We start from the raw sequence: 13,476 nt of genomic DNA, 5'->3' as shown, positions 1-13,476 counted from the left end.
TAAGACTAAGCAATAGAGGAGAACACATACTGGATAAAGCTCAAACCTTTAGAATCTAACAAGTGCACTCAAGCTCCAGCATCTATTAAAGTAAATTATCCCCCTCTAAAAAAATACAAAATGAGTAAGTGCTTCCCTTCCCCTTCTGTAAAGCTTTCTGGACTCCTTACACAATCCAGATATCAGAAAAGAAAAATAGTTTGCTTAGTCTGACAAGCTAAATTGGCTCATCATTACTGGAAATTGTCATGATGTACATTACCAAGACATCATTAAGGAAACATGAGTAAAACACCTTTTATTCACACTTTACAAAAAAACCCCAAAAAACAAACAGAAAAAAAAATAACACTACGCATTAAATCTACTACAGCAATACTACCAGCATTTCAATGTACTGATTATAAACTGGACATGTTTGGTGTTTTTACAACTAAAACCAAAACAAGATAACCCCAAGAGATCAGGTCCCAGACAAGGATTCAAGATCAAAATTTCTCCTATTGATATTTTAAAATCTACATTTTACATCCGAACTGTTTGCAATGTTTACTTTGAGCTTAAAACAGAACGGTTTGAGCACACTTGTGTGCTGACTACTTTTCAATAAAATTTTGAATCATCATTATTACCAATTCACTCTTTTATATATAAAAAAATTCATAATATTTAGAAAGTTTTCTCTTAATGCTCAGTGTCCTTTTGCTTCCCTGCCCGCAGCTGAAACAAAAGCTGTTTAAGACCAAGCTCTATCTCCATTATTAATTTTTATTTTTTTTTTTACATTTATTATTCAAGTTGTATTAGTTTAAGGAGATGATGAATTCTCCCTTTTAGGATACAAATAGACAAGCTAAATTTGTAAGCTGTTCTATACTTGGCTTCATGACACAAATGGCACTGAGGGTACACTATAACTTCGGTCTTGCTTGACACTTTAAAATAAGACTTGGTCACTTTAAAATATGATCTGAAGAATTGTCTTTGGGACCTGTATTGAAGATGCATTTATTTTACACTGCTTCATTAATAGAAAATGTAGGGCTAGGTTTTTATCTTCAAGGAATTATACTTTCAGAAACTGAGGAACACACAAACAAAAGAGAATCCACATGATAGTAACTCTTAGTGGGAAAAACAGCACTGTGCAATGACACTGAAAGAAGCAGTGCATGGGCATTAGAAGCTAGAAACTGTGTACCCATAACCTGAACATGTTCCAAAGTGTGATATTCAATGCTTCACAAAGGAAAAAAAGATGCCACAGCTTATACAAAAGTATCTTCATAAAATTTTCACAAGTGTTAACATTATTTAAAAAAATAAAAGAGGATGCACAGGATCTCTCTGCATGCACAGGCAGTGCTAGTTGAGAACAAATTTAAGCAGGCACAGTGGAGATAGGACAAATATTTATAACAGAAATGAAGAAGCTGTACACAAGTATCCCTAGATTTTAGTTAGAGATGAGAAAAATTCTGAGTGTGTACACATCAGCAATAACTTTCAATCCATACAGGTCTACTTATATTCACTGCTCAGCTTATCTGTTCTGCGAGAACTCTATGCCTCTTTTTTTTTTATCAGAAATAGAATGTATTTTGTTATCTCTGTAAGATATTAAGATTTTATAGGTTTGGATTTTGAAAGCAACGTTCTCAATGGAACATAAAAAGTAGTATAAAAGGGCTAACAAAACCCTAACAGTGCAAATCATTAGCAGAGAAAACCTGTGACAACCTCTTTTACACGCTGGCCTTTATAACACATGAAAACAGATAAAAATTTAGCCTTAGTTTACAATACAATCATTTTCCAAATCTGATTTTTCTTTTTTTTTTTTTTTTAAAGTACAAAATCTCATAAATCAGGTTTTCTGTTGTTCATATACAATCAATAAAGGCTAAATTCAAATTCTATATTTTACAAACAAGTCTGAAAAAGGAGGGAGTGAAGTACGGAGAATGTTCTGTGGATGTTCCTACTGGCCTCAAAAAAGTAGTGCTACAGATAACTGTGCAAAGAGAATACACTGTATAACAATTCCCTATTTCAAGGCATGAAAATGTCACGTTGGAGAAAAGAAACAGGAAGGTTAATTGTAATGTATTAAAGAAAGGTGCAAATGCACCAATCGCTGTGGAACAGTATACAAAGTATATTGGGCTCAGAATTGTGTCTGTTGATAGCACCTGGCTTTTACTATGTCTTTAGCAAATAATTAAGATTAAAGATTAAGATTATTAAGAAAAAAAATCCCTGTTGGCCATACCTCACTCCTCTATATTCAGATTTTACAATTGTACAAGTTAGATTGAGGTTGCCCTCTAAAATGTATTTGACTACCTCCTGCCAGGGAGATGGATTCCATTTACAGGAGGCAGGAAAGGCAGCAAAAGCTCCAGTTGTGCAAAAAGTGAGAAGTGGTCAGAAGGGATGAGTGGATGTGGACAACCACTTATATTGTTCTCTATTAACCAATGATGATCCAAAGGTCCAAGAATGCCAAGTATGTTTAGCTGAGGTTTAGAGTAGAAGATGTAATCAATAATACCCTAAAACAAGAGAAGAAAAAAAACAGAAAGAGTACAGTTAGTATTTATTCTTGTCTCAAATTATTATTCCAAACAAGAGGTAAGCTCAGGGTTACAAGTAATGAAATATCCCATTCCTTCTCTTTAGCACATCACAATTTAGGAGGTTTTTTTCTTCCTATATCCAGTGGGATGCTCAGTATAGATTTGGAAAACAAAAGAAAAGGCCACCCTTTTTCACTTCCACTATGCTTTGTGGGTTTCAATTTCCAACCTCCTACAGAGCTTCAAATAACATTTTGCTGATTTTGAAGAGGAAAAAAAAAAACAATCTTTGTTTTCCCTGGGCAACAGAGAACTAAGACTTTTCCAGAAGCAATATGGATTATTTCACTATTATTGCACTTGACAGTTGAAGTGCCCCTGTCATTTAGCTTGGAGTATCAAAACACAAACTCTTACTGTTTACAGGTAAGGTTAAGAGCACCCCAACTCTTAGAAGGCTACTGCAAGTTATTAAAAATAAGATGGTTTCTAGGAGACTGAAGTGTTAGGCATGCCAGTTTGCTGTGTTTTAAGTATAAACTTGGTGAACTTTGCTACACAGATTAATTTATATAACTAGTTCATACAGCAAATCACTAGTTACACTTGAAAAAGGAAAACTTCTCCAAAATATAAGCAAGTCCTTACCTTGAAGTCAAATGTGTAATTTGTATAAGGCATTAGACCATTCTCATAGGCACTCTTCAACTTGAAACCATGTGTAATTCTTCCATTTGTTGTCCCATTTTTTCCATTACAGCTGAAGTTAGTAAGACTTTCATTGTATCTCAGTTCCTTAAAATCTTTGTGGTTTGTTTCCACTCCACCAGTGCTCAAGTACTCAACAACACCTGAGGAGACAGATTATAAACAAGTATTAACAAACATTCAGCAAATAAGTGTGTGTAGGTACTTGAAGTCAGACATGCAACTTTAGGCTTTATATAACCAAAACCTTAACAATGCACAGTACAATCAACAGCAGTTCTTTCAAAATACTGCAGGGCAGTGTGTAGCAAGAGCAAATGTCACCTAGAACAGAGACATACTTTGATTAGAAAAAAATGAGAAAGTTAATAAGGCATAGATTGGGAAGGGGAAGATGAAAAAAATCAGAAGTAAAATTCTATCAGTGCTAGCTATTGGCTGCCTCTTCTTGCTCTTATGCTCAGGTCCTGCCATTCAATGTTCTTCAGCTAAAGTGCTGCAAAAAAGCCAACTTCTGGAACACTACTTCAAAAGAAGCTAACTTTAAAGAGGCTGCAAAGCCAAATTGATTAGACTTGTGTCACAGAAACTATGATTGTGCCTCAATTTCAGAATATCTATATTATCATTCTGGAAGGTAAAAGAAGCAGTTAAGTTGTTCTGAAGATACAACCAGACATGTGAACTGGTCATTGCAATCAGCACTAGTGATACTGACCCTCCTGGGATCAAAAATAATCCCATTTCCACTGTTGCTGAGCAATAACTGCTCCTTAAAACTCTAGCAGATGTTAAGAGTTGCCAAGATGAAGCCAGAAGTAAGGGGACCAGGAATGGAGATGATTATATTGATCAACCCATAGTAAGAAGGAAGGATGGCTCTTGAGTACAGCACTTCAGCTGGGTGGGTGCCTGAGCAAGCAAGGTGACAGCCACTGAATGTGCTCTTTTCTTGCATTTATACAGCTGCTACCAAGTCAAGAAACAAAGTCCCATGTTAGTAAAGAGCTCTGGAAAGTCCCCTTTTCAAGGGAATGTATTGAATTTTAGAAGTTCTAAAAACATGACAGAAAATGATTGTATGGTAGCAAATTTAAAAGGTAAAAAATTATCTTTTCACACTTAAAATTAAGAAAACCAAATTATCAGCTATACACTTATGTTTCCAGTTATTTTTGGAAGACATTTTAAAATACATGAAAGAAGAGGGAACAAAATCACAATGGGAATGTTTCTGAAAGACCAGACACAGTTCTACTACAGCACAGGCAGTAAGACTGCTCACAAATGAAACAGTTCTCTCTCCTTCTCTTCCCTTAGCACCTCTACAGCATATAATATCAAACAATGCATTCTTGAAACTGAACAAACTGTTACACACTTAAAACAGTCTAAAGAATAAGAAATAGAAGTCTTACCAGAGTCTGGTAGAGAATTGAGATCTGCACACAGTACCAGTGGAATGGTTCCAAGCTCTCCCGAAACACCAGGTTTGAGACTACGAGAAGCTTTATCAATAATGTTCTTTACCTCAGACAGGAACATCATAGTCTGAACCAGCTTCACATCAGAATAATCTGGGTCCCAATGCATATGTGCATTAGCTACAAGAACTAGCTGCTTTTCCATCCCAAGATGTGGCTTTCCAGCTAAAATTTAAAGTCAGTTATTTATTTAAAATCAGCCAATGACAGAAAACACTATTACAGAAATGTATACAAAATGCTTAAGGGGACAAAAAAAAAAATTACCAGTATGACTTCAAGAAGGTTAATACCATTTGAATGAAGAGGGTCAGATAACTCCTCTTACATTTAACAAGTGTTTTAGTTGATATAAAGCTTTAGGAATGATATTTCACATTTAAGACCACTAAGAGACTATCTTGTTACATGTAATGCTTTTGTATTCACTGAAAATTAACATAAGTAATGGATAATCCTAATTACAGGCAAATAATGTTTTTCTAAAATATTACAGCAGCTTTCCTCAGGCTATGATAGCAAACAGGCTCTGTTCATATCTTATTAGGTAGCAAGCTCTGAATTCTAAGTTATTCACATTCTAAGTTACATCTCTTGATAGAAGTGTTTCTTAAAAGGCTTGTTTGCTACAATCTGAATCAATAAAATATCATTTGGATAAATATAACACAGGTTGAGTAGGTTCTCACTGTGATACTTACAAACCAAATTTACATTTCCTGAATTAAGAATGACAGGGCAGAACAAACAGGTCGTATAAGCATGACAGTAAAGAAAATCAGTTAAAAATATGGAGATACATGATCCAGAAACACACAACCTAACACCATCTGGTTCTTTGATACTTGTACATAATTTTAAGGAAAAAACCCCAAAGCCAAACAACAAAATCACTCAACTCAAGTTTTTATATCTTTTTTCCTTAAAAATACAAGTTGGGGGGGGAAGCCCTCATCATTTAAACTATAAAACTTTTCCCCAAAATCCTCACTGGAAATAAAGTTGCCTGAATATACCATCTGCAAAGCCAAATTCACCTGCAGAACCTAATTTCTTTTCTTTATTATACCAAGAGCAATTTTTTTCATTTACAAAATGCCATCTATTTAAAAAAATAAGTGAAATGGGACTTACATGACATCTCTATCAATTCCTTTCGCAGTTCTAACAGAACAGCAACTCCAATGTTATCTTTTGTCATGACTCTGTTCAGCATAGCCTCTGAACCTTCTGAGTTTGCCATTGCTAGTTGATTGAACTCAACAGTATGCTTTTGAACCAAAGTAAATCTGAAAGAAAAACATCATATGTCATTGTTTTCAGCAGTCAGATACAGTTGGAAATGTTATCAATAATTCTCCTTTTAATTAAAGCTCAAACACATTTATGATGTGAAAATCTCAGCCTATCACATAATTTCATTAAATCCTAAAGTGAAATCAAATTCTATAGTTTTCCTAGCAATTTTCATGTCATTTAGAGTAGCTTAGTTACAATTAAAAGATTTTGTTGAGAGATATTTTAGAAAAATCATGCTTGTTTCTAACTTGGCATCTGCTCCTAGTTCAAATATGTACATTTAACAGAGACGGACTAAATAATTTTCCAAGCCACTATGTAGCAAACTTGGCACCTACATTTACTTGTGGATACACAAGAATGGAAGCAGGAAAGAACATTATTACCATCAATCCAAAGTTGTACAAGTGCAATATGACACAACTAGTAAGTGCTGCAGCTCTTAAATGATTAGGGTTTGTTTTTTTATAGAATTGTACAGTGATACCTTGTCACTTGCTTTACCAAAGGCTAATTCATCAAAAAGTCAATGTGATATGAGGCCTTATTTCAGTAATTTGGGGGATTATAAATTCCTTTACTCAAAGAAACAAAAGGCAAGAAAATCTGCTTCATTTTTCATTATTTCCTTCATTTTCTATTATTGCCACCAAATGGCTGGGACACCCACACTCAACAAGTGAAGGATAATTTAGTGAACTCCCAACCAGCACTGCTCAAACAGAATGAAATCTCATTCAACTCCATATTTCAAGGTTAAATTTTTTATTGTTAGTTCTACACAGAACAATCTCTCATATAAACCAGTCTTTCCAGGGGTAGGAATGCTCTGTATGAAATCCTGCCTGGCTACAAAAGGGCAGTTTAAAGCCCAACTATTTGAACTATAGACCAGCCTGAGAAATTATGCAAAAGACAGCAAGAGACAACAGAAGGCTTAGCAAACCACATCACTTACTTTTCTGTTTTGAAAAATATTGCACAACCATCAACGTGTTTTCTTTCCTGTTCTGACATTGTCCTAGCTCTAGATTTTGGACTGAAGAATCCATTATAGCCACGTTCTTTCAGTTCTACCAGGAAAAAACTGTAGTACTGCTCTGTTTCCACCTCCTGTAAAGTTAAGGCAGCACAGCATGAACATACTATTAGCAAAATATAGAAGATGTATTATTTAGACTCTTCAGAAGTGTAAATCACTTTCAAATGAGATTTAAGGGGAAAAAAATCTAAGAATTAAGTACATCAGAGAATGCAAATTCAAGAGCAATATCCCTATTTTAAGGAAATATAAATGAATTTCTGTAATCCCTGGAGTTATGATTATCTCAAGCCTCTTATTTGAAAATGTGTCAATTACAGCCCCACATACAGACACAGGCACAAAGACACCCCCATGAACATTGCTTTGATCAGGGGCTGCTGGTTTTCATTCCAACTGCGGGGGCTGAGATCTTTCTTTTGATGTCAAGCAACAAATAATGCACTAAACATCACTTCTTTTTCTTTTGTTTGCAGAAGGTTTTGAAAACAGACCATTTACTATAAATACACTTAATGTGAAGAAACCAGCACATGGCAATAGGAAAGGGAAAGAAATAATGGTGTGATTTTTTTTACCTGCAGACTTATGATGTCAGCATTGCAGCTCAGTATTTCCTGCATAATGGCTTTTTTTCTGTATTCCCAGTTCAAGGCCCAGGATGGACAATAGCCATACAGCTGCCGGGTGGCATATTTGTCACAGAGCACGTTGTAACACATGACAGAGAACAAGGCTGCAGAACAATAATTTTACTTACACACTGATAGATTAAAAATAAAAAATACAATTATGGTCTTGACTTTTGTCTTCTGGGAATTTATCAATTCACGCTTCATTTGTTTCAACCAAAACACAGCATGTGTATCTGTGCTAAAAAAATTTGTTAGTTCTTCCAAGGAGACAAATTACATGTTTGGACTTATGGCAGCTGTCTTCTAGCATTTAATTAGGAAACAAACACCCCCTTTTATATGGTTAACACAGTGAAGAGTAGAAAAATGTGTTTTATGATAAATGGCACAGTACTGTGAAAAACCCAAATTAAAGTAAGTGTATTTGAACACTTGTATTTGTCAACTACACAAAGATCTGCAAGTATACAATTAGATTCTTTAAAATCTACCTTAATTATTGCTACCACAAACTGTAACAGATCCACAGGCAGGGTGAGGGTTCTTTCACACAAAAAAAGTGTAGGCAAATTAACCCCTCAAATATTTCCACCTCAAAAAGCCATTCAGGCATAGGAAAAGAAATATCTCCTCTCTGTATTAATTTGAAACAGGAGTAATAATGAGACAGGCTGGGGCAACTTGACAGGTAATCCAAGAGCATGGATTTGGGGGGGGTGTTTTGTTGGGTTTTTAGATTTGCTTGTTCTTAAAAAGCACTGAAAGAATTTGTCATACAACAATGAGATACTTGGAAGCTTCTCTCAAATGTAGAAAAAAAGAAACAAGACCATTGTTTGAAAATACAGAGAACTGAGGAAAAGAATCTTAGGCTGACTGGCATCCAAGTCTAGCATTTTGAAAACAAACAGGTGACAGAAAAACAGAAGCTGCATTAACATCATGATCTTTGAAGCAATCACTTAATAATGGGAGAATAATCATTCCTGAAAGAGAAGGCACTGCAATCATTGAGAAATACACTAAGATTTTTGGTGTGCAGGTAAAGAGAAAAGACAGTATTTTAAACAATTTATGCATGGGAAAAAAAAAAAAAAAGTAGATAATTAAACATGACCTGAATCCTAGCAGCAAGAAAAAAGCTGAATCAAAGATGATACCCTGGTTACTTAAAACGATTCTACATTTTTTGGAAATCATGCTTAAATGCTTCCATTTTTTTTTATTCTTCAACAAATGTTACATTAAGCCTATTATAATTCTGCCATTTAACTAATTGTGGACAACAGTTTCAAATCCTGTGAGGGGGACACTAATTAAAAATAAATTACTTTAGAGTAAAAGATGGGTAAATCTGGAACAGGTGTTCCAATTGGGATAGAATGACTTCAGCTGGCTGGTCAGCACTGCAGAGATGATTGGTTAATTTAAGCATTAACTTCTTTACAAGTAAAGATCAACAGCTTTTATTAAAAGGAAAACAGAAGAAATGAGAAATCCTTGAAGTGTTACAGTACCTGTTGGTCTTGTACGGTCTGGTTCTTGCAACATAATCCAGGATCTTGGAGGTGGCTGTTCTGTCGAAACTATGGGAACATTTTAAAATAGAGATACAAGTGATAATCACATTCATTTTACACAGCAGAAATAAATGTTTTAAGAATGATCACTTACTTCTTTTTGCAGTACCTGCCAAATTATCAAGCAAATAGTTCAGTAGCCGTCGTGTCCCATCTGGTTCCTGATACAGGTTCAGAATATCCTGTGTAAGTGGGTTTCCTACAAACCAATTCACAGGAATATTGAATAAAATATACAGAACTATTGCAGACTTGCATATCAGTGTTGAAAGATGACAGCTTGGAGACAAGATCTACTATGAACTTCTTTGGGGTTTCAGATCTCAGGTCTTCAATCCCACAAAACCCTGGATGTGTGGACAGCCCTAGTGAAGTTTAGCAACACTCCCTGCTGATTCTGCTGGGGGACTGAGCATCCCAAAGGGGGTCCTTGGACTAAGAGCAGTGAAGAACTTGTGTGGTACAATATGCAGAACTGATGAGCACAAACACAGGAGGCACCTCTGCTCAGTGTGAAACATCCACCAGCAGCTGATCTGACAGTCAGATCTCAGTAGAGACTCTGCCATCTGCCAAACATAAGCAGATTGCAGAAGTTGTCATGGACAACACACACTGCAAGTGCCTAGTTTTAAGGGGGAGATAAACAGAATTTTGAGATTTAGCAGTGTTTAGAGGTATTATATCTCTCAGTGCTTCTGATTTTGCGGCTCAAAAATTCCTCAAGGTCAGCAATTTTACAACTAGAATCCATAAAGTTCAGAGGGGGAAAAAAATGGGAAAAGACTTAAATTGCTGCTTGCATAAGAACCCTGCAGCCATACAAAGGATGTTCCCTTTCTGGCTGGAGATGTACCACAGTTAACCACAGACTATTTCTTAGTTAAAGCAGAACTGCATTCAACCCCCATGCAAGCAACAGAAAGCTTCTGCTCACTCTGCAAAAAGAAAAGCAAACCTCCTTCTATGGGCACTGCTTTCCCAATCCTGTTATTTTTCTAAATAATCCCTAAGTAACAGTATTTATAAATGTGGAGGGAGCAGCTACATCTGGGATTGCTAATCAGTAACATTTTATGAACCAGCAGACTACAGCCATTACAGCTCAGCAGCAGTATCACTAAACAAGCACAGAGACCAAGAAAAAAACAGCAATACCTTTCAGACCCAAAGTCTGTAACTGGAACAGTTTTCCCAGCTCAAAAGGTAAAACTCGTAACAGGTTGTTATTTAAATGTAGTTCCCTGTAGACAGAGCAAGAATCATATGGGTCTGAAAACAGAGCAACATTTATCTGCAGCAGTACAAGAATTGAACTAAAGAGAACCAATATAGTAGCAAACCACAATATCGAAAAATTCAGAGACTAAACAGCAATGGTTAGGGAAATCCTGCTGTACTCAGACACACACACCCAGACAAAACACATTATGTTGAAGTACAGAGGAAAGGAGCTGTTTGGAGAGTTTATCTTAAACAGTCAGACATTTTGTGAACATTAGCAATAATTAAACACTTTAGTATCTACAAGGGATGATGCAGTAACAGCTCAGACAAACCAGACCATGAAACAGGTCAGCTGTAATTAAGAAATAAAGGGAAATTATATCTCTGAAACCAAATCAAAAAATCCAGGATCATGCCAGTATGATTACAGCTGTGGCATTACCATGCAGTAGTCATTTACAGCAGTAATTTTCTATGGTTTGAGTGGTTTTCTTTTCATAATTTCAGTGGTAAGACAAAATACGTGTTTTGTAACTCACAAAACCAATATACAGACAGCAACAGAATTCATGTCCTGAATTCTGATATCCAACAACTGGGTAGAGAAAAATACTTTTCACTTTCCTAAATGAATTCCCACTAAGCAATGAAGACTTTCATAGAGTCCATCAATATAAAGTTGCTGCTCCAAAGTGTTTAGAAGTTGGCGCCTAAAGACTTGATTTCTAGGCAACAGAAAAAAAAAAAAAAAAAAAAGGAAACCTGGAGGGCAAGAGTTAATTTAACTCTTGCTGATTTCTAGAGAACAGCATTTGTGGGTTTCAATGTCTTTCTTACCATAAGCAGCCAGAACTGACCCCAGGATTTGAGGTGTGTTATCAGCAGTAGAGGGGGACTGTCACTGCTGCCACACTCTGGTGATCTGGGCCAGGTGCCATCAGCTTTCTCAGCCATCTGGGCACACCTGGCCCACATTCAGCTGCTGTTGATCACTCCCACCAAGTCCTTTTCCACCAGGCAGCTTCCCAGTTTCCCCAGATTTGAGCACTGCTGGGTTGTGACCCAAGTGCAGGGCCCAGCACTTCAGCTGACTGAACCTCACACCACTGGCCCCAGCCCACGGATCCAGCCAGTCCAGATCTCTCTGCAGAGCCTTCCTGCCCTCCAGCAGATCAACCCTTCCACCCAGCTCTGTGCCATCTGCAAATATACTGGGGGTGCACTCAAGTTTTTTCAAGCATATCAAGAGAATCTGTTTTACAGCTGAGCTTTCCAAGATAACATGTTACACTGTTTATTTTTTTTTCTCCTTTTTCTGCAAAGATCAGAAATCCTACTGTTCTGACATGTCTTTTTTCAACTACTTGCAGCAAAAAGGGAGATGAAAGGAATCCTGGGTGAGATCTACAGTACAGACTGAACCCAGAGCTCCAGATGTGGGAGCTGGGAGAGCTGTTATCAGTTCTCAGTGCTGAGAGCACAAATGATTTCTGTGGCTCAGGATAGCAGCAATGCCCAGGGTTGAATTACCATTAGTTTGAACAACTTCCCAGAATCCAGGGGAAGTGTCTGCAGCAAGAGCCAGCCTGGAACACAAAACCCTGGCCCAGCTGGGACCTGCAATGTGCTCTCACATAGGATGTGCTTATACGTTTTTCTTCACTTTCACTACACTAAAAAAAAAAAAAAAACATGGAGCAGCTGCAATTACTGAGAGCACAGTGGGTTCATGCACAGCTTTTCACATCTAGAGATCTGGGCTCAAGTACTGTGTTTTGGCCATAAATAGAAAAGCTGATGTGATCATAGACCTTAGCCACACATTTCACATTTACAAGATTTACCCTTCTCTGTTCAGAACAAACTTAGGACTGAAGATTCACAGAATCAGCCAGAATAAATCAGGAGAATTGTTGGGAAGAAGGCATATTGATGACTCTGCACTGCTGAACTATCTCCATGTCACAAGTGTTACATTTACAAAAATATTTTAAAAAGACTGAAAGGAGGTTAAGGAAGTACAAAGATGAATTTGAGACTACTCCAGTAAATTTAGGGTTGCTAGCTCACAATATCCAAGGAGCTGGATAAGGAAGAAACCTATTACTAATAACTGCTTTGAATTGAAATAGTAATGCAAAGAAATAGAGCTTAGAACACATTTCTCTCCAGTTGAAAGCAACTATACAACATGCTACAAAACAGAGCTGCCAATTATGCTTCAAAAAGCAAGGTCCCTTTGCTCAGCCTCCAAGGTTGAGACTTGAACTGCTCTGGAATTTGAGCTTTTAGAACCAATTTAATCAGCTAGTTTAATCCTCTCCAATAGAGCAGACGTTTCTAAAGGGAAGGAAAATGCAATGGCAGGTACTTTTATGTGCAAAATTGCTTTGCCTTCAGCTTCAAGAAAGCTGTGCTGGCAGTCCACTTCTCTATCATTGTCTTTACTTTTAATAACATTCACATTACTTTCAGACTCTGTATTTTCTGGATTTGAGAAAGCTGTTCAGAAATATCTTCTAAATTAATAGCAATGAAGGCAATTACTGGCAACTGTCTAATAAACCTAAGATAAGGCTCTTCCTTTGAGTCAAGGGCAAAAAACAGTTGCCTGTAAATATTTACTCTTATAAAATTTATATATTTATGTAACAGTGTTTTTACAAAGTAAAATGCAGGAGCCTTAAGTACAATCTAAATTGGCATCATTACTTGTATTTCACTTCCAAAAGGAGTTTTCATTCCATGCTAACTTTGTACATCTTGGCATTAGAAAACTGAAGGGAAAAAAAAAAAAACCTCGAAAACTGCAATTAGAACATCTTTTTCTCCTCCCCAGTTTGCACAGGAATGAAGTTACATCACAGCAAAGGTGGGGAGGAGATGATACTAGACATCTTGCAATTGTTATACAATAAAGAG

The 13,476-nt window shown here is 36.5% G+C and overlaps 1 protein-coding gene across 6 annotated transcripts in view; it reads right to left on the bottom strand.

Moving 5' to 3' along the window:
- Positions 1 to 272: 272 nt before the first annotated feature.
- Positions 273 to 13,476, bottom strand: part of CNOT6 (CCR4-NOT transcription complex subunit 6) — a 29,993-nt gene continuing 16,789 nt past the window's right edge. For 4 of the 6 annotated variants that reach the window (XM_079320191.1, XM_079320192.1, XM_079320193.1 and 1 more), the window contains 9 exons: positions 10,486 to 10,571; positions 9,422 to 9,526; positions 9,265 to 9,333; positions 7,691 to 7,848; positions 7,029 to 7,183; positions 5,906 to 6,060; positions 4,706 to 4,936; positions 3,228 to 3,430; positions 273 to 2,555 (listed from right to left, as the gene is read on the bottom strand). In XM_079320191.1, the coding sequence (XP_079176317.1) occupies positions 2,343 to 2,555; positions 3,228 to 3,430; positions 4,706 to 4,936; positions 5,906 to 6,060; positions 7,029 to 7,183; positions 7,691 to 7,848; positions 9,265 to 9,333; positions 9,422 to 9,526; positions 10,486 to 10,571 (1,375 nt within the window). In that variant the 3' untranslated portion in view covers positions 273 to 2,342. The remainder of the gene's footprint in view (positions 2,556 to 3,227; positions 3,431 to 4,705; positions 4,937 to 5,905; positions 6,061 to 7,028; positions 7,184 to 7,690; positions 7,849 to 9,264; positions 9,334 to 9,421; positions 9,527 to 10,485; positions 10,572 to 13,476) is intronic. The other 2 variants (XM_079320195.1, XM_079320196.1) reach the window with 1 other exon arrangement.

This window comes from Erithacus rubecula (assembly GCF_903797595.1).
Source record: "Erithacus rubecula genome assembly, chromosome: 16".
NCBI classification, from domain to species: Eukaryota; Metazoa; Chordata; class Aves; order Passeriformes; family Muscicapidae; genus Erithacus; species Erithacus rubecula.
This window is presented reverse-complemented; position numbering and strand designations above follow the sequence as displayed.